Source organism: Pogona vitticeps, chromosome 6 (genome assembly GCF_051106095.1).
Source record: "Pogona vitticeps strain Pit_001003342236 chromosome 6, PviZW2.1, whole genome shotgun sequence".
NCBI classification, from domain to species: Eukaryota; Metazoa; Chordata; class Lepidosauria; order Squamata; family Agamidae; genus Pogona; species Pogona vitticeps.
The window spans coordinates 3,383,955-3,402,242 of record NC_135788.1 but is presented as its reverse complement, the minus strand read 5'-3'; the positions used below and the strand labels follow the sequence as shown (position 1 = coordinate 3,402,242).

The 18,288-nt window shown below is 47.9% G+C and overlaps 1 protein-coding gene across 1 annotated transcript in view; it reads left to right on the top strand.

Moving 5' to 3' along the window:
- The window catches only part of WNT3A (Wnt family member 3A), a 72,356-nt gene that overhangs the window by 33,014 nt on the left and 21,054 nt on the right, over nucleotides 1-18,288 (top strand). The window contains exon 2 of the mRNA XM_020804931.3: nucleotides 3,113-3,354. Coding sequence (XP_020660590.1) covers nucleotides 3,113-3,354 — 242 coding nt within the window. The remainder of the gene's footprint in view (nucleotides 1-3,112; nucleotides 3,355-18,288) is intronic.

The window sequence follows — 18,288 nt, the reverse complement described above, 5'->3', positions numbered from 1 at the left end:
TCTCAAGAGTCTCCTCCAGCACCATAATTCAAAAGCATCAATTCTTCGGCTGTCAGCCTTCTTTATGGTCCAGCTCTCACTTCCATACATCGCTGTTGGAAAAACCATATCTACTTCTACACTACTTAGTTTAAAAGATGAAAATGCACAAGTTGGGAGTTGTGGGGTTTTTGACTCTCTCTTTTTAAACATCAGGATGTTGCCTGCTTGCCATTTTTGTTCTGTGTAACGAAGGAACGAAGAAGCAGTAGTAAACGAAGAGAGACTTGAGTGGTGGGACTCAATGTCAAGTTGGACTTAAGTTGCACCGATGGCTTGACTTTGAACCTCCCCACCTCCTTTCTTTTTTCTCTCTCTAGGGAAAAGAGCTTGTTTTTAAGGACTCAGACTTGGGACCTGGGATTTGGTACCAAGGACAAGTCCGGGAACTCAGACTCAAAGACCTGCCAACATCCCTGGTAGTGCTGCCTCGGTGGGCAAAGAGGCAACTGTGAACCTAAGATCTCCAGCCCTTTCGTGGCTACAGACTCCACCCCTGCTCTATCATTACTGTCACGGTCCAGGATATAAGATTGCCTAGACGCCTCTCTATTCCAAACACCAGGGGGTTACGAAGAATAAATTCAAAGATTTTTGCACCGATGTATCAGGGAGAGAAGGAGACAGGGAGAAATGCAAAAAAGAAATGAGAAGGTTTATAGTTCCAGAAACAGCTGTAAGGTGTGTTTCGAGTCAGGTCTGACCGGTCCCCGTTGACAAGGCAATGCCTCCAATTATTTTGCGTGCTCTGGCCTGTAAGATTGAGGGGGGGGGAATCAATTCATTTATTTATATATTTTTATCCCCCACCCCCAAGTGTCTTTTAGAGGCCTGCGTGTTTCAGGAGAACAGGACACCTCATGGGCACCAATGGGAGAATTTAGAAATTCGGGAGGGTTTGTGGTTCGTGGCGAACCTCTCTGGATGGTGGCAGTGGCAGAGGAGCCTGGCAGGAGCCCAGCCAGTCCTTCCACGCCTCCCCCCCAAACACACAACTGACCGCTCATCAACTGAGCGGGGGTTCGGGACTCCCCATCCTGCCTCTGCACCAAAGTCGTTGGCTGCATGGGGGGGGGGGTGGAGGGGAAGGGGTGGCCGGGCACCTGCTAGGATTGGTGCATGGCCACCGAAGGAGGAGGACCACAGGGCCACATGGAGCCTGGTGGCTGGACTGGCCAGTTCTGGGGGAGCCCTCTCTCTTTTTTTCTGAAGGGGAGGGAAAACTTGTTTTTAACAGAGACTTGGACTTGGGACTTGGTATCAAAGACTCAGACTTGAGACTTGGGAGTCAGACCTGCCAACTTCCCCAGTGGGAAGCTCTCCTCCCATTATGTTGGCCACCTGCCTGGCATCTCCAGGGAAATCCCATCCATTTAAGTTTCTGCTGCTCAAGAATTATTTAGGCCTCTTCCTGACCTCTCACCAACTCGGATCTTAAGAAAGCGGATGCGTTTGTTTCGTTTTGTTTCCCACTCAACGCCTCCAAATGGCTCAGCCTCCCCAAACAGAGAGTAGGATTCCGAGGTCCGTGGTCCAAAGAGGTCACTTCCCCCCCATTTCTGTGCCACTGGCTGGGTTGCCTGGGGGATTATGGGCTTTGTAGGCCAAAAGAGAAGCGTCTCTAAGCTCCGCAGAAAACCAGGTTTTGTTTACTAGGAGTTACAGCCAGAACTAGCTCACAGCCGTAGTTGGCATAACCAAGAAAATTCAGGGCATATCCGGGAACCACCAGAGTCAGTGCGTGGGGGGTGGTGGTGGGGGGACATTCCTGGTTCACGGACAGAGCCTTCAAGAGACTTGTGTGTGTCAGAAAGGACAATTACACCACTGCTATTTACGTGAACAAGGGGGGGGGGAAGATGTGAAACCCTGCTGATCTCATCAGGGGTCGGCAATAACTCCCCTCCGCCTGTGATTTCGCCCCCGAGGCTGCTGTCACCGAAGGGGCCAATGGTGCACAACAAATTAATTAATTAATTAGTCTATATAACTCAGTGGTTGAGGTCTCTGGCTGCGGAGCCAGAGGTTGGGAGTTTGATTCCCCTGGCGTGCCCCCCCTTGACAAGGGCTTTACTTTGTGATCTCTGGAGGGTCCCTTCCAGCTCCGCCATTCTAAGATGATGAGGATGATGATGACCCTTGTATGTTATTTTGGCTTCCTGCCAAGATCAAGTGTGCAGAGGCTTGACACTGTTTCAAAGTCTTCCACGGGCTTCTGCCGTTTGTGCTGTTCTTTTTAGGCTCTTGATTTTGAGTCGCTAGGAAGAAAGAAACAGACGAGCCGTAACTATAAGGCATTGATTTCTATTCCTTGTCATATTTTCTAATCCATTGTTTTACACTTCTTTGTATCCTATTTAGGTTCTTGTGTTTCCTTTTCCTTTGTTTGTGTTTATCACCTTTGTACATTTGGAAGAAAGGCACGTTAAAGCTGGTTTTAATATATTAGTAAGGGGAGGAACAAACAAACAAAAGCTTATATAACAAAGGCCTTCCATAAATATTTTTTTCTGGGGAGGAACGTAAATCTCTTGGAAGCCGAAATCAAATCTAACAGAAAGCAGACCAAATTACCTTTCTCTGGGAAATTCCAGATTTGCATTGTCAGGCTGGGGGGGTGGGTGGGTGTCAAGGAATTAAAACAGAGAGAAAGGGTTACTCTTTGGGACTTTAATACTAATAAATGATAAATGTGTGCTGTTGAGTCCATTCCGACTTATGGCAACCTTTTTTTTCATTTTTTTTTCAGATAGAAAGTACTCAGAAGCGCTTTACCCTCCCCTTCCTCTAGGGGCGCTATGGGACTCCTGTGCAGCTTGCCCAAAGCTACCCAGGCTGTCTCCCCCCCCCCAGGAATCACAGTGGGGGAAAATAAACCCCCAGGGGATTGAAATCCTCCCATAAACCCACAGCTCTCACATTCTGGAAGCTATATATTCAAAAAAGAGGAAACTTTTGTAATTAATGATAAGAGGTCTGTTCTTTTGGGGAGGAGATTAATCCTGGCTAGAATGTGCCTTCTTTTGAGAAAGGATCCACCACACTTTCCTCTTATTTTTCTCGCCCCCCTCAGGTCCTTGGCCATTGGACATCAATATTCTTCTTTGGGAACGCAGCCGATTCTCTGCGGCAGTATCCCCGGCTTGGTGCCCAAGCAACTCCGGTTCTGCCGGAACTATGTGGAGATCATGCCCAGCGTCGCCGAAGGGGTGAAGATCGGCATCCAGGAATGCCAGCACCAGTTCCGGGGGAGGAGGTGGAACTGTACCACAATCAACGACAGCTTGGCCATCTTCGGGCCGGTGCTGGATAAAGGTGAGTTCACCGTGACGTGGGAAGAATGAGAGTGAAAGAACCAATAAGGAAATAAGAGGGGATCCTAACGCCATTAGAGGGGCTCAAACCCAATAGGAGAGGGTCTAAACCTGTGATCGTTGTTGCCTTTTTTGCTAATTGCTTGCAGCTTCTGTCATGATGACCCAATGGGGTCTGCATGAAAACGTTCTCAAGATGGTGGTGAGCAGGAAGTTGTTCAGGCAGGAAGAAGCGTTCGAGGAGAACTGCTCGGGGCTGTGAAGGGTAGCTGACCAGACACGGACGCATAGCGCCCAAACTCTGTTCTGATGGTTGCCACCCGCAGGCCCATACCTGCAAAGGCTGGCTTTGCTTGAGACGATGTGACGTTATGGAATGTTCACCAACACTGATGTGAGGTTGCGCAGTGGTACACGTTCGGCGAAAGCGTGCTTTCTCGCGAAAGGGAGAGAAATGGGGAAAGCCGGGTTAGATGGAAGGAAAACTCATAAAAGTAAAAAAAAAAGTCTATGTGTGCTTTTAGCAGGAAAGTCTGTCCAGTTTGTGGAAGCAGGAAGACCCCCCCCCCCCGTGCACAATGGATTGAGGCAGAAGAATTGAGGGGAAAGAGGTCAAGACAAAGTTCAAAAGACTCGGTTGCCTGTGTGGATTTAATTGAACAATTAAGCAAATTATAGACTAGGAAGGGTGTGCACATAACCTTTTTGGGGTGTCCATATCACCTCTGCCACTAATCCTAAAAAGAATGGCACATTCAAATCGATATCAACCCGATTACTGTTTCCTCCCTCTATTACCTCCTGAGTCTTTTTTATGGGTATTATTTTTAAGTCATGCAACCTCTAAACCCACTATGTATCTCTGAACGTAACTGCGTTCAGCAAATGTTCAGTTTGCCTATGTGGCGGCATGTGTGGGAGAGCAGCATTTGCATGTGCTATTTCATAGATATTGGTGCAAATTCAAAAATGATTGCTGTGGTTGAAACAGAAATGCAAGGGGTCTCATCACGGGCGGCACCGTTGTGACCAAGGGATCAGCATTCTCACTTCAGGATGCTGACGGTTGATGAACATCTTTACGTCTGTGGCTGTGGAGCCAGAGGTTGGGGGTTCAATCCCCCCCCCCCGTGCTTCCTTCATAGGGGCTGGACTTGATGATCCATGGGGCCCCTTCCAGCACTGCAGTATTCTTAGATGCTGATGATCTTTAATGAATGACTGGATAGCTCAGGGGTTTCGGTGTCTGGTTGCAGAGCGAGAGGTTGGTTGGGAGTTCAAATCCCCTTCGGTGCCTCCTTGACGGGGTTTGGACTTGATGACCCACAAGCTCCCTTCCAGCTTTGCAGTTCTGAAATGATGATGATGATGATGATCATCATCATCTTCAACTTAAGATGCCATTCAAATTTTAAATCACTTTGGACCAGGCAGCCATTTGATTAGAGGAGGCCTTCAAACAGAGGATGCCCCAAGAAAAGTAGAAGACATGATTGGTGTGTTTTCTAGTTGTGTTATTTAGATAAGTTATATTATCTTGCATGCTGTCAAGTCATACCCAACTTATAATAACCTAACAGGGTTTTTAAGGTAGGTGAGACGTTTAAGGACGAGTCTACCGCTGTTCCCATGGCCACTCAAGGATTGAGACCCTGTTCTCCTGTGTTCTCGTCTGCTGCTCTATACGCTACACCACCCTGGCTCTCTGTTGGAAAAGCCTTGTCATCAGGGTCGCTCAGTGTGCATTCTGCTTCCTGTTCAGACAGCAACCCTGTCTCTCCAAGGTTGGTTAAAGAGTAAATAGAATACATCATGTAAAAGGCCGGACTGGAGGAATCCCAAGCTCAACATCAAAAAAACCAAGATCATGGTCACTGGTCCCATCACCTCCTGGGAAATAGAAGGCGAAGAGATGGAGGCAGTGACAGATTTTACTTTCTTGGGCTCCATGATCACTGCAGATGGGGACAGCAGCCACGAAATTAAAAGACGCCTGAAATTAATTGACAAACCTAGACAGCATCTTAAAAAACAGAGACCTCACCTTGCTGACAAAGGTCCACATAGTCAAAGCTATGTTTTTTCCTGTAGTGATGTATGGAAGTGAGAGCTGGACCATAAAGAAAGCTGACTGCCAAAGAATGGATGCTTTTGAATTGTGGTGCTGGAGGAGGCTCTTGAGAGTCCCCTGGACTGCAAGGAGAACAAACCTATTCATTTTGAAGGAAATCAACCCTGAGTGCTCACCGGGAGGACAGATCCTGAAGTTGAGGCTCCAATCCTTTGGCCATCTCATGAGAAGAGGAGACTCCCTGGAAAAGCCCCTGATGTTGGGAAAGTGTGAAGGCAAAAGGAGAAGGGGACGACAGAGGATGAGATGACAGAGGACGAGATGGCTGGACAGGGTCATCGAAGCGACCAACATGAATTTGACCCAACTCCAGGAGGCCGTGGAAGACAGGAGGGCCTGGTGTGCTCTGGTCGATGGGGGTCACGAAGAGTTGGACACGACTTAACGACTAAACAACAACAAAATGCTCTTGGCAAATGCTGCAATGTGGACCTTGAAGCCTGGGATCTCCCAGAGTCTCAGCCCTCATTCAGGAGCTTTCTTAAGAATTAAGGACCCTTCACAGATTCCTCTTTTCCAGAGGTGTAACCAGGTATGCCTGTGGCATCATCAACAACAACAAAAGAATCCTCTAGCACTTTAAAGACTGATGCTATGGTGACAATTATCTAATTAGCACTAGTCTGGCACTGAATTATTGCTCATAATACTGAGATCAATGGTGAGCCGGCAAGACCCTATCACGGCCATTTGGTCAAGAGTCAGTGTCAATTAGCCAGTTGTCCCGAGAATATGCATTTTGCTTTCCTCTGACCTGATCTATATTGTGCATCATGTTGCATGGATAGCTCATTGGTTTAGGTCACTTCTGCCTGTGGAGCCAGAGTTTGGGAGTTTGATTCCTTCACTGGGGGGGGGGGGGGGAATTTGATGATCCCTCTACTGCTGCCTCCCCATAGATGAAGCCCCCCCCTCCGGGAGAAGAGCCAGCCTGGGTGGCCTTGGGCCAGCTGCACCATCCCACAGCGCCCCTAGAGGAAGGGAAGGGCAAAGCACTTCTAAGTACTGTATTCTTGATCTAGAAAACCCTGGAAAGAATCACCATAAGTCATGATGACTATATTATACAACAATTCCAACCCAAACCCTCTCCTTTATTTATCTTGGAACACTAGGACAATATCTCGTGCATCTGTGGAACACGAGAAAGCTCGTTTTAGATGCATGCCATTTTGTTATTTTTGGACTTCAAAGTCCAGAATTCATAGCGCAAAAATTCACAACTTAAGAGAGGAATTCTAGGAGTGGTCCTCCAAAACTATAAATCAGCAGGCCTGCAACACTTATTTATTTTATTTTAATCGTACTTGTGTGTTAGTCTGTTGACGTGGAAGTTAGCATGTGCCACCACAAAGTTGAAGAAAATATTGTTGCCTGTTTTTTGTTTTTTGCAAAATCACACACAATGGCAGCTCACAAAGCTTTATGCCAGAAAAAGCTTGTTCCTCTTTAGGATGCCAAAGGGCTGTTCAACATTTTCCCCCCTTAAAAAAAATGCAAAATCTGAGTGCAACAAATACTGTACCTGGATTCTGCAGACATACAGAATGGGGGGTGGGGGTGGGTGCTGCAATATACAGAGCAGCAAACCCGTACTTGCTGTCCGATAATGTGCGAAGTGGTACCCGTTGTGGTGTCGTGGACAGAATGAATGTTTGAATCTGCACTTGGCCATGAAAATGTCTTGGGGGAGCAGAACGGGTAAAACCACTCCTTAAATATCTTGTTTTCCTTAAAAGCCCTATTAATAATACTTGCATCCCGTTCGGTGAATATTGACTTCCGGCAACCCCCTTTCAAGGTTTTTCCAGGTCGAGAAAAGAAGTCGTTTCCCATTCTGTTCTTCTGGGGGGCAGCTCCGGGACTCATGCAGCTGGCCCAAGGCCACCCAGGCTGGCTCTTCTGGAATGCACCGTGGAGAACTTCTCACCTCCGGCTCTGCAGTCAGAGCCCTCACTCACTGGGCTCGCCAGCCTTAATAATAATCATAGGCTGTCAAGTCCGTTTTGAGTTACAGTGACTCTTTTCAGGGTTTTCCAGGCAAAAAAAGTACACAGAAGCGGTTTCCCATTCCATTCTGGGATTCGGCAGCTTGCCCAAAGCCACCCAGGCTGGCTCTTCTTATAGGATTCACCATGCATCATCAAATTCCAATCTCTGGCTCTACAGCCGGACACCTAAACCCCTAAGCTATCCAGCCCAGCTATTAGGGTCACAATAACGGAGTGGTTATTTGACAACACATAACTAGTAATGTGTGACGTTAGTCCAGCCCCATACCCTCCAGGGAAAGGTGTCCGGATTTCCTTTCTGTGCATCCCAAGTGTCAAGAGAAACCATCTCAGGTAGGAAAGATTCAGCAGACTTTGAAAAGGAGCGTTGCCTTACCTTCAAGACTGCCTTGGCTTTGCTTTTCTGGAGGTAAGCCTTTGAGGATACAATTAATAAAACGCTTAGCCGTCCCCCTCCCCACCCCCAGGGACTGGGACCGATGTCAAGATGAGCTTATCCGAATGCCAGAGCAAACACCAATTAACCTCCGCTCAGACACCGAAGGTGACCTGCTGAAGATGTTCGGGCTAACCTTCTCCGTTCACCCTTGGCAGTGAGGAAAAGGCGAACTTGCCTTAGCATATGGGCTTGGTGGATCTAGTTCGGCACCCAGTGAAGATAGCACCGAGGGTCTCCCAACCACTGGGCCCCTGACAAATGGGAAGGAGCCCCCGTCCAGGAAAAAAAAAAAGAACAGAATGTGGCGGGTCCCCCCCAGAAGAAAAAGGACCTCTTTTTGCTTCTCCAAAAAGGGGGAAATGAATAGAGCTAAGAAAGGTCTCTCATGTTCCACCCCAGTGCTCCCCAGGAGATTCCTTCCGTGCCAGCGCCTTCTGAAAGTTGGTGCCCCCAGGGCACAGCCCTAGTTGCCCCATAGCTGCTTGGGGGCTTATGGGAAATGTAGTCCGAAAGGACAAATCTGGGAAACCTACCATCTACAGTTCTGCAAAAAACAAAACAAAACAAAAAACACCACATGGTTTTATGTATCGGGACAGAACCAAAAATCATCTGGTCCTTGGCTGGTTTGAAAATTAGGCACGCACAACCTCAGATTAACAAGAACACATGAGATATCGCACCGTGTCATGATTTATTTTGAAAATATAAAGCTAAAATGTATGAAAAAGTGAGTACACCTTGCGATTCAAGGGTTTGCAGAACCACCTTTAGCAGCAATAACGTGAAGTCGTCGTTTTCTGTATGACTTTATCAGTCTCTGACATGGTTGTGGGGGAATTTTGCCCCATTCTTCTTTCCAAGTTGGTTTCAGTTCATTCAAACTTATGGGCAAGGAAAGCCATAGAAGTCAAAGAGAGCATGTTTTGTTTTCACATGACTGTATCTGCTTAACTGCTATTGCCAATACAGAGAAGCAGGGAATTCGAACCCAGGTCTTCGGAGTCCTCCTCAGGGAGCCTTTCTACTCCACTGCATTGGCTCTCGACTGCTCTTATTGGGCAAGAAATGAACAAGACCCTCCAAAATGGATCTTTTAAAAATATATATAAATAAATAAAAAACAAACCACAAACCCTGACAAGAATCATATAGACAAAGGCAATCCTTCAAATAAAGCTGACATCATAAATTTATTTCTGGAAAAAGCTTAGACTCGTTTCTAGCGTTGACACGCTGCTCGCCGTAGCTAACAGCAGTTAAAAGCAATTAATAAAATACAGTAATGTTGCTAAACGGTTCAATAAAACTATAGCAGCAAATCAAAGTGTAAATTTAGGGCTTTGGATATCAATAGGGTTAATGGATTCAGAAATGGCGATTTGTGTGTGTGTGTGTGTGTGTGTGTGTGTGAGGAGCTAAACTGTTCAGAACATAGAGTCATAAAATCATAGAATAACGGGGTTGGAAGGGACCTCTAAAACCTCTGCTCAGGGCAGGAATCCAAATCAAAGCAGATCTGGCAGAGCGTTATCCAATTTGCTCTTGAATTCCTCCAGCGTCGGAGCGCTCACCACCTCTCGAGAGAATTGGTCCCACCGTCATACCGCTCTAACAGTTAAGAAGTTTTTCTTGATATTCACCCGAAATCTGGCTTCCGGTAGCTTGAGTCCATTATTATGTGTCCGGCATTCTGAGATAGTCAGGTAATTTTGGGTTGACTACAAAACGTCAAATCCACCGGCCAGACAGACTCGTGGCCATATTGGCTGGGGGATTCAGAGACCTCATGACATGCCCAGTGTCGACCCTGGCCAACACCTTGACCGTCTTCTCTCACATCCCAAACATTACTCATGCTACCCCACTGGAAGTTAAGATTTCTTCCTATACCTTTTCCCGCTTGGAAAACACACACACACACACAAACCACAAAACCACACACAAAAAAACCCCAACACAAAAACCCGCCAGTCAGACAAAAATGCAGAAGGATAGAAAGCCCGGTTGGAGGTTGGGTGCTGTGGGCAAGTGATGGAGGGACACTATTTCATAACTGAAAAATGTTGTCCCTTGGGGGGAAACGTGAGGGGAGGGGGCTTCATCTATGGGGGAAGGCAGCAGTAGAGGGATGAAGGTGTGGGAGGCAGAAAAAGGGTTCGGTCTTCAGAGCTCCCTCCAGGAAAGAACATATTTCGGCTAACAAGAAAAGAGCCGGGTTGCAGAGTGAGCTGCCGACAGCCACATCTTGCTCCGTTCAAAGACAAAATCATTGTCACCATCATCCTAAAGATATTATCTTCCCACTACCGAGAAATGAAACCTCTGACCCTGCTTTTTACACCATCCTCAGACCTGGGAGTGTTCCTTATGCCAGAGTTTAGCAACTTTCCCTGGGGGGGAAGGCAAGGACGAATTCTGGGAATCGTTGCCCGAAAGGCTACTTTTCGAACCTCTGTCTTGTCCGTCGGAGGGTGCTCCTGTTTCCCGGCCTTCATCCCACACCGTCAGCCTCTAGGAATGGGAAAGGAAAGGAAAAGTGGGCGGGCACAGCACCACAGTGGGATTTCATGGGGCACCACACCATTATAGACCATTATACAAGTAGCAATAAGATGGTGGGATTTGGAGGCTGAACTGGGATTCAGTGTTGCAGAGTTTTGAATTCCTGGTTGAAAGAAGGGCTGGGATTTACAGAGAAGGGCAAGGATTCACAGAGCAGATTAGCTTGAAGTTCCCCTAGTAATAGTTTGCCACTTTTCTCATTAACTGGCACTTACAGTCTCAATAACTCACTCTGAGACATTATCAGTGGAAAGAAGAAGAAAAAACTTTCTTTACTTAACACTTGTGAAAAGATCAAACAGCAAGCTGATAAACGTGACTGCTTTCGACAGACTCTTAAGAGGGAAAAGAGCACACTGAGCAGAGAGGCGGGGCTCTCTTTGAATTCAGAGGCACAGAAGGAATGATTGGTTAGTGCTGGATAGACTGGCAGCCCAGCCCAGCCCAGAAAGGCCCCTCCCAGCCACACCTTCTCCAGGCAGCATGTGAGGTTGTAAAAACTCCAGCACCCACGAGGACCACTTCGTGCTCCCTCTGGAGGCATGAACTTCACGGTGTGACCTTAGCCCCCCCTCTCCACCTAGGCTACCTTACAGGGTTGTTGTGAGCATAACTTGAGAAGGAGACACAGGAGGGCCGTGTAAGCTCCCTTGAACTTATTGGGGGAAAGGTCCGGTGTCACTAACAAGTAGAAATAAAAATACACGGGAAGGAGAAGCTAGATCGTCCACCGGTACTTTGGCCAGAGCTTAGCAAACTTAAAACTCTTATGGACTACCGCTCCCATAAGCCTTGAGGCAGCGTGGTCAGCGGCCATACTAGGCTGCAGCACCTCTGGGAGATGTAGTCCGAGAAAGCCATGATGCCAGACTCTGACCCGAAAGCACTTTCCTCAAAAGCCAGTCTGAAAACCCCCGAAAGGGCTGTTTCCTTCCGGCTGTTTCTAAAACAATAAACCCGGTGGGGATGATGAGGGATCCGGGCCTGTCCTGGGTTTCCTTGGATTGGCAAGAATAGGATGCCCTGGACTGGCCGACGGGCGTTTCTTCACCCAGCGTGCCATTCACGGCGTGCAATTCACCACCTCTCAGTGGTGCCCTCAGCGTGCACCGGGATGGCCAATGGCTGGTTTGTGTGTGGGTTGTTTTTTTTGCACAACGTATTCCCAAATCCCATTCCCCATAAGGTGGTGTTTGAATTACACGTGCAAGCCGCATAACGAGAGAGACGGGCCCTGTTTTCCCACCCGTGCCAAGACATGCATGGCAGAACGTGTGCTTGGAGCAGGGTGGGCGAGTGTATGTGTGTGTGTGTATCCTTTCTTTTATGCCACTGCCGGGCAGAATACGGGTGACGCACATTTCCTCTGTCGCAATTTCGAGTTGCACTAGGCTGCACCAGCGCTTGCCCTCCACGTCCGTCCATTAAATCCCCCCTCGTCCGTATTCATTTACAAGATGCCAAGTTTTTTCCCCTCTGGTTTCTCAAGGCCACTGTTTTCCTTAAACAGCCTTTTCTGGAGACTATTTTTGCTGCCACGTAATTAACCCCCCTCCCCTCCAAAAAAAAAGCTTCTCTACCCCTCAGCCCTCCCTGCTTTCCTGGAAGTCAATTACCCACCAAGTGTTTAAACGTGACCCCCTCTTTTCACCCCCCTTTGCACTGAAATGCCTCCAAGGGGTCTCTTGTCTGCCCGTTTCCCCCTTGTGTCCGTCTCTCTGCCAGGGCACGTCCCCTCCCTCCACTAAACCGGGGGGGGGGGGAGACACAGCTCTAAACCTGCCAAGGGGGCTGAAAGATGGCTCCCCATCATTGTGGAGAAGGAGCTTTTAATGAACTCTCTCGGGGAGTGGGTACAAGGGGTGGGGTGGGGGGGCGCCTGGGTTTCTGAGTAAAGAAACAGGTTCTCCCTGGCCGGCAATTGTGATGTAAAGACAACCCCACTGCCTCCCACTGTTCGGCCAGGAGGAAAGAGGGGAGGAGAGCAGGGGGTCGGCTCATCGGGGTCTCTGGTCCAGTTAATCAATCAGATTGGATTAGGGTCACTGCGACCTCTAATAGGGTCAAAGGTCGTGGCCAATGGGATTAAAAGCTTTGTCGGGAGAAGAAGCCAGCATCCTCTCTCTCTCTCTCTCTCTGGCGCTTCGGGGAACAGGGTTGTGGATGAGCTGTTTGCCTTCGAGAGAAGCCGGGTGGGTGCCCTTGTGGCTTTGGCTCGTGTGAGAGGATGAGAGGCGGTGGATCCACTGTGGACATACCTTGGGGCTGGCTTTTCAGCATCAGATACGTAGGCGACCCAACAGAAGTCCAAATGGGAACCCTATGGCTTGAGAACATGTTCCTTTGGGGGTCAAGCAGGAGTGCTTCCCCATAGCCGTCTGGGAAACACAAGGAAGCCCGCTGAAGATTCCTGGAGGAGAAGACCAGTCAAGGGAGATGAAGAGTTGAGGACCTTATGATCCTAAGCGATGATGCCCGAGCGGCCGCTCCCGAAGCCTTTCGCTAGAAGAGCGGATGGGGAGATGTTCATGGGGATGTGCTGTCCATCAACATCCACGTAGAAGGCTGTACCAGGGCTTGTGGTCCACAACCTTCGTTTCTCTTTGCCATGCTCAACAGGACAGAAAGTTCTTCAGTGCTGAGTGCTCTCCTCTCTCTTTTATAATAATCGTAGCACTGCTAAGAGCTGGAAGGGACCTTCTGGGGTCATCCAGTCCAGCCCCTGTCAAGGAGGCCCAGTTGGGGGAATCGAACTTCCAACCTCTGGCTCCGCACCCAGAGACCTCAACCAACAGCCTCAAAGGGTAGGATGGGTGCCCTACAAAGCGCCTCCTGTCCCAGGAATGTTTTCAACCAACATGGCTTTGATCATCCAACATCCGGAGAAGATCCACCGAAGTCACCCAGAAAGTCTGAATCGCTCTACTTTGTGATGGTCTTGGTTTTATATCTCAGAACTGAGCAGGAGGGAAATGCTTGTGGCTTATGTCATCTTTTCGGTATGAGCCAGAAGGGAAGTCCTCATCTCCTGAAATATGATGCGACACTCTTTTGTCTTTTTCCGGCCAGAATTCCAGACTCCCGTCATGCTCCTTTCTCACTGTGTTACCCCCAGCATCAGAAGCAGCAGTCCTGTAAACCCCAGGTTTTAGTGAACATGAGATGATGCTTGCTGTTGCGTTCATGGCCTGTTTGTGGACTTCCCACGCTCACTGAGCAAGACGGTGTAAGAAAAGAAGACTTGAGAAGGCAGGGCTTTGGCGGCTACAGCTTAGCCATTCTTATATCCTTATCTTTCCTTGTTTGCTGTTCAGTCTATATCATTACCCATCTCTAAATATTTGGGTTTGTTGACCTTCGTCCATTACTGCACCCAAGCTGTGAATCAGGACAGCTTGGGTTCACCGGCATCTGGTGCAGGAGAGAGATCATCATGATCATCTAAACAGTCACCGTGTTTCATCGTGCTTGTTCCCAACACGGCACATGATCTGCTCCTTGACCACAAAGAAAAACCACCAACGTGTTCGGTGATAACCTTCCATCTTTACCTCCTGCCATGATCTGTGGTGGCCTCCTGTCCTTCCGGAGAGCCAACCTGGAATAAGGATTTAATGAATACTTGAAAGTTTTTCCACATTCTTGAAGGATGTCTGGCCACCTCAGGACCTCCCATCCATCCACGGTCAAGTTCTGCTCGTTTTCTCACTCTTGCACACAAGGAAAAAAAGAGCCACTTTCTCAACAAAAGAATCTGCCAAAAATGCGGGGTTTTTTTTGAGCAAGACATTATATTCTGTGCAGAAGAAGAACACTGTATTTCGTTGCTTTATGCAAAATACGAGCATGATCAAAAAAACACTTCTGCCCCCCCCTCCCAACATTTCTTTATCTGTAAAGCAACGCAAGAAAACACAGTAAATCTCTCATATCTCAGAAAGGAGAGGGCTTCTGAAACAAGAGTGAAATAAGCAAAGATTTACATCAGTAACCGAGAAGGACAAGTTGGCCAATGACATCGAAACAGGCTGGGAAGTGTGGTTGTGGGGGGCATCAAGTAATTCTTGTCTTGCTGCCCCCAGCAACTTCTCTGTGCAGTCAAGATCCCTTTCCCTCCCAAACCCAGATCCTGGTAACTGCCTGAAATGGATCCAGAAGAGCAGTTTCATCCATCAAATGGGATTTCAGTCCGATGGGCCAGCGTCACCCCTTTCTTCGGCCGTGATGAGAATCTTCTGGCCACACGTGCATCGCCGTCAGTTACCAAAACCCAGCTTGGAAACCACCCGCGTTACAGAACAGGAATTTAATTGTCTTAATGCAAAACACTCCCAGCATCTATTCCATTTTTAATTATTTCTAATTTAAGATGTCAGTCTGATTCCCCCAGGACTTGTCTTAACTTCCATCTACTATTCCAGTTTTAGCAGTGGCCGGAAGGCAAAACAATTCCCTTTTCCCCTTGTATTCCTTTAGCAACTGATATGCAGAGGTAAGCTACTCTCCCCTATGGAGGTTCCACGGAGAGATACAGCTGAGCGCCGGCCCTGCCTTGAGAGCCGATTCAGGCAGCAGGACAGAACCGCGAAGTGTTCTTTACTTTTGTGGTTATTGTATTTTCATTTTTATGGGTAGATCGAGAAGGATATTTGGCATTTTCTTCCTCCAAAGTTGAAAGTACTTCGCTGTTTTGGATTCCTAAGGACCTCACCTTGGGTGAGGATAAGACCCGGTCCATTCCTCTTCCTCAGCCTTGTTGTGACAAAGGTCCTCCATGATTTCTTCTCATCTAAAGAACATTTTAGATAAACAATACCCTGTCTTGAATGACAGTTTCTCAGTCTCTCCTGTGGAGGTCAGAGAAGAGGATGAGAGAATCTAAGAGCCATGTTAGAACAAGCCAATGGGGAGGAGTCTCCTACAGGAGGCAGGGCCTTCTTGACAGTGGCTCCAACCTTATGGAACCACCTCCTCGAGGAATTACGCCTGGCGCCCTCCCTGTTGATCTTTAGGAGGCAACTCAAGACATGGCTTTTCAGAGAGACTTGGCACATTGATGGGGTATAAATCAAATAAATAAATTAAATAAACAAATATTTCTGAGCAGCCACCAGGAGGACATGAGGACAAGCCCCTCTCCTGCTCTCATTCCTCTTGTCCTGCCCTTGGCTTCTCGGAGACTTCTGGCTAGCTTCAGATAGGCTGACTCTGATCCTAAAGATCTAGCTGATGTGACCACTAGCCACTTACGGATCTTCTCTCCTCCTTAGACTTGTCTGATCCACCATTAAAGTCAACTGTTTTGATGGTCGTCTCCAGATGTTGGTGAAACCACCAAGAGGACCCTTGACAGGGATGGTCAACTGGTGGCCGGCCATGTCCTGTAGGGTCCCTTAACTGGTTTCCCTGCGTGGCTGAGGGAAGACATTGAAGGGGCCTGCTTCAGATTCAGCGGAACGTTTTCAAAGCGTCCCATGAACACGAACATTTTCCGGAACGTTCCTTTCCCCTCACTTCGATTGATCAGGGAATCGATATATCCTTAAACGAGGGCTGAAGGAAGGATGGGAGAATGGGGGCGTTGAGACGATGACCTTCATTAAATTGAGTTTAATTGTAGGAAGATAGAGGAAAAAGGGTGGGCATCGCTGGGCTTTGTGGTAGACGGTGATTCCCTTCACAGGCTTCAAAATGGCGGCACCTCCCCCAAGATTAGTCAGCCTTTAGTCAGTCATATGAGGGCAGCGTCTCCTTCACATCTATATTGCCAAAGCTTCTTTTAAAGGATCCGTACCTGCTTGGGTTGGGCTCTTCCTGGCAAGAGGTAACTCCATAAAAGAATTGTAAACCCTCCCAAAGGCCCCAGGCCTTCAACCCAAGCCGGTCATTAATTGTCAGGAATTTCCCTTCCCGTAAATCATTGTCGGGCCATAACTGTACTCCAAGCACCTCTGGTTCTGCCGTAGTCAGTTCCCCTACCACGGTGGAGCATCCTTGGCATCAGGGGAAAAAAAAGGCTGAATCAGCCCCTTGGTTTTCTAAGCCAATGGCACTGCGGGTGTAGCACTGGAGGGAGATCAAACACGATTCCTTCGCATTGGGCGTTAGCGACGGATGATCTCTTGACGCCTTATCGCAGAAGCTGTTCCTTTCCCCCAAATATCTGTACAGAATTCAAATATATATATTCATATCTATGAGGACGGTTATCTGCTTTGGGCAGGATTCTCTGGAAAAGACAATAATGTTGGGAAAGGTGGAAAGCACCAGGAAAAGAGGAAAACCAAATACGAGATGGACCGGCTCCCTCAAGGAAGCCACTGGCTTGACTTTGCAAGAACTGAGCAGGGCGCTTATGCATCTCATATTTGGTCTTCCTCTTGGATGGACAGGGCAAGGACGACCCCCCCCCCCCCCCACCAAATACTATCAGCTATGATACACCAGTGGGTTTCCGGAGATTGTCTACCAGAAAAAAAGTTATTTTTCAAGGATTCCCTCAAGAAACAAGAAACCTAAGGGCAACCGGGCAGCCAAGCCAAAACACCTTCCACCCCGCACAAGGTCTGCTGGCTATGTATAATAGAATCAAAGTAAGTTACAAGTGCTCATGTTGCGCTAAAAGGTATTTATGTCAGTCTATTTTATAGGAAAATACAAGTTTTTTTTTAAATTACATATTTTTACAGTGACCGGGGAGTTGCCAAAATAGCCAATCCAAGATGGCAGCCCTGAGACTTTCTGAGGAGCAAAAGTGACATCATCACTCGCCACTCACTTCAAACCTCCTTGTTCCCTCTACGCTTAGCCACAGTTCTCTTAGCAGTTGTAGCAGAAATATATATATTTTCCCCAGGAGCAATCTGCTGTCGAGATATCATCTACTCTAATGCAAAATATAGGAGGGCAGTTTGGTGTTGAATGGACAATTAAGAGCTGTTGGCTTTACAAAGGACCTGCTCCAGAGTTCTCAGGTTGTACACCTCTGGATGTGCTGGCTGGATAGCTCAGTGGTTGAGATATCTGGCTGAGGAGCCCAAGGCTGGCTGTCCAATTCCCTGCTGTGCCTCCTGGGTGAAGAACCAGCCTTACTAGCCTGGGTGGCCTTGGGCCAGTTGCATAGGCTCAAGGCGCCCCCAGAAAAAGGAAATGGAAACTCACTTTTGAGTGTTCTCTATCTAGAAAATCCTGGAAAGGGTAGCCATAAGTCAGAACTGACTTGACGGCATACGGTCCAAAAGCTGGCTGGTCTCTGCCTGCAAAACCAGAGGTTGGGAGTTTGAATCCTCCATGGTGCCTCCTGTGAGTAGAGCCAGCCTAGGTGGCCTTGGGCAAGCTGGACAGAGTTCCAGAAGTGCCCCCAGAAGAAGGGAACGGGAAGCCATTTCTGAGTCTTCTCTACCTGGAAAACCCTGGAAAGGGCCTCCATAAGTCAAAATGGACTTTGTGGCATGAAATTAATTGAATTTATTCCATCCACCACTAGCTCAAACGACACTCCAGGATTGGCCTTGAATTATGGCTGCTCTTTAGGTTTTTCGCACTGATTCTTCTGCGGGAATCCTGGCGACGCGTCTTGCCTAAAGAATACCATGCCTTCTTCATAACACATTCCTAAAAAATATGATTGCCATTTGTACGGACCAACTGGCATCTTTCTATCAGGCTGAAGTTGAGGGCTTTGATTTTTGTCGGGAGGGAGGGAAAACAACAGAAAATGAACGAGAAAGAGAGAGAGAGAGTTAGAGATCTTCCAACTTAGTCTGCGAGCATATATCTCCTCATTGA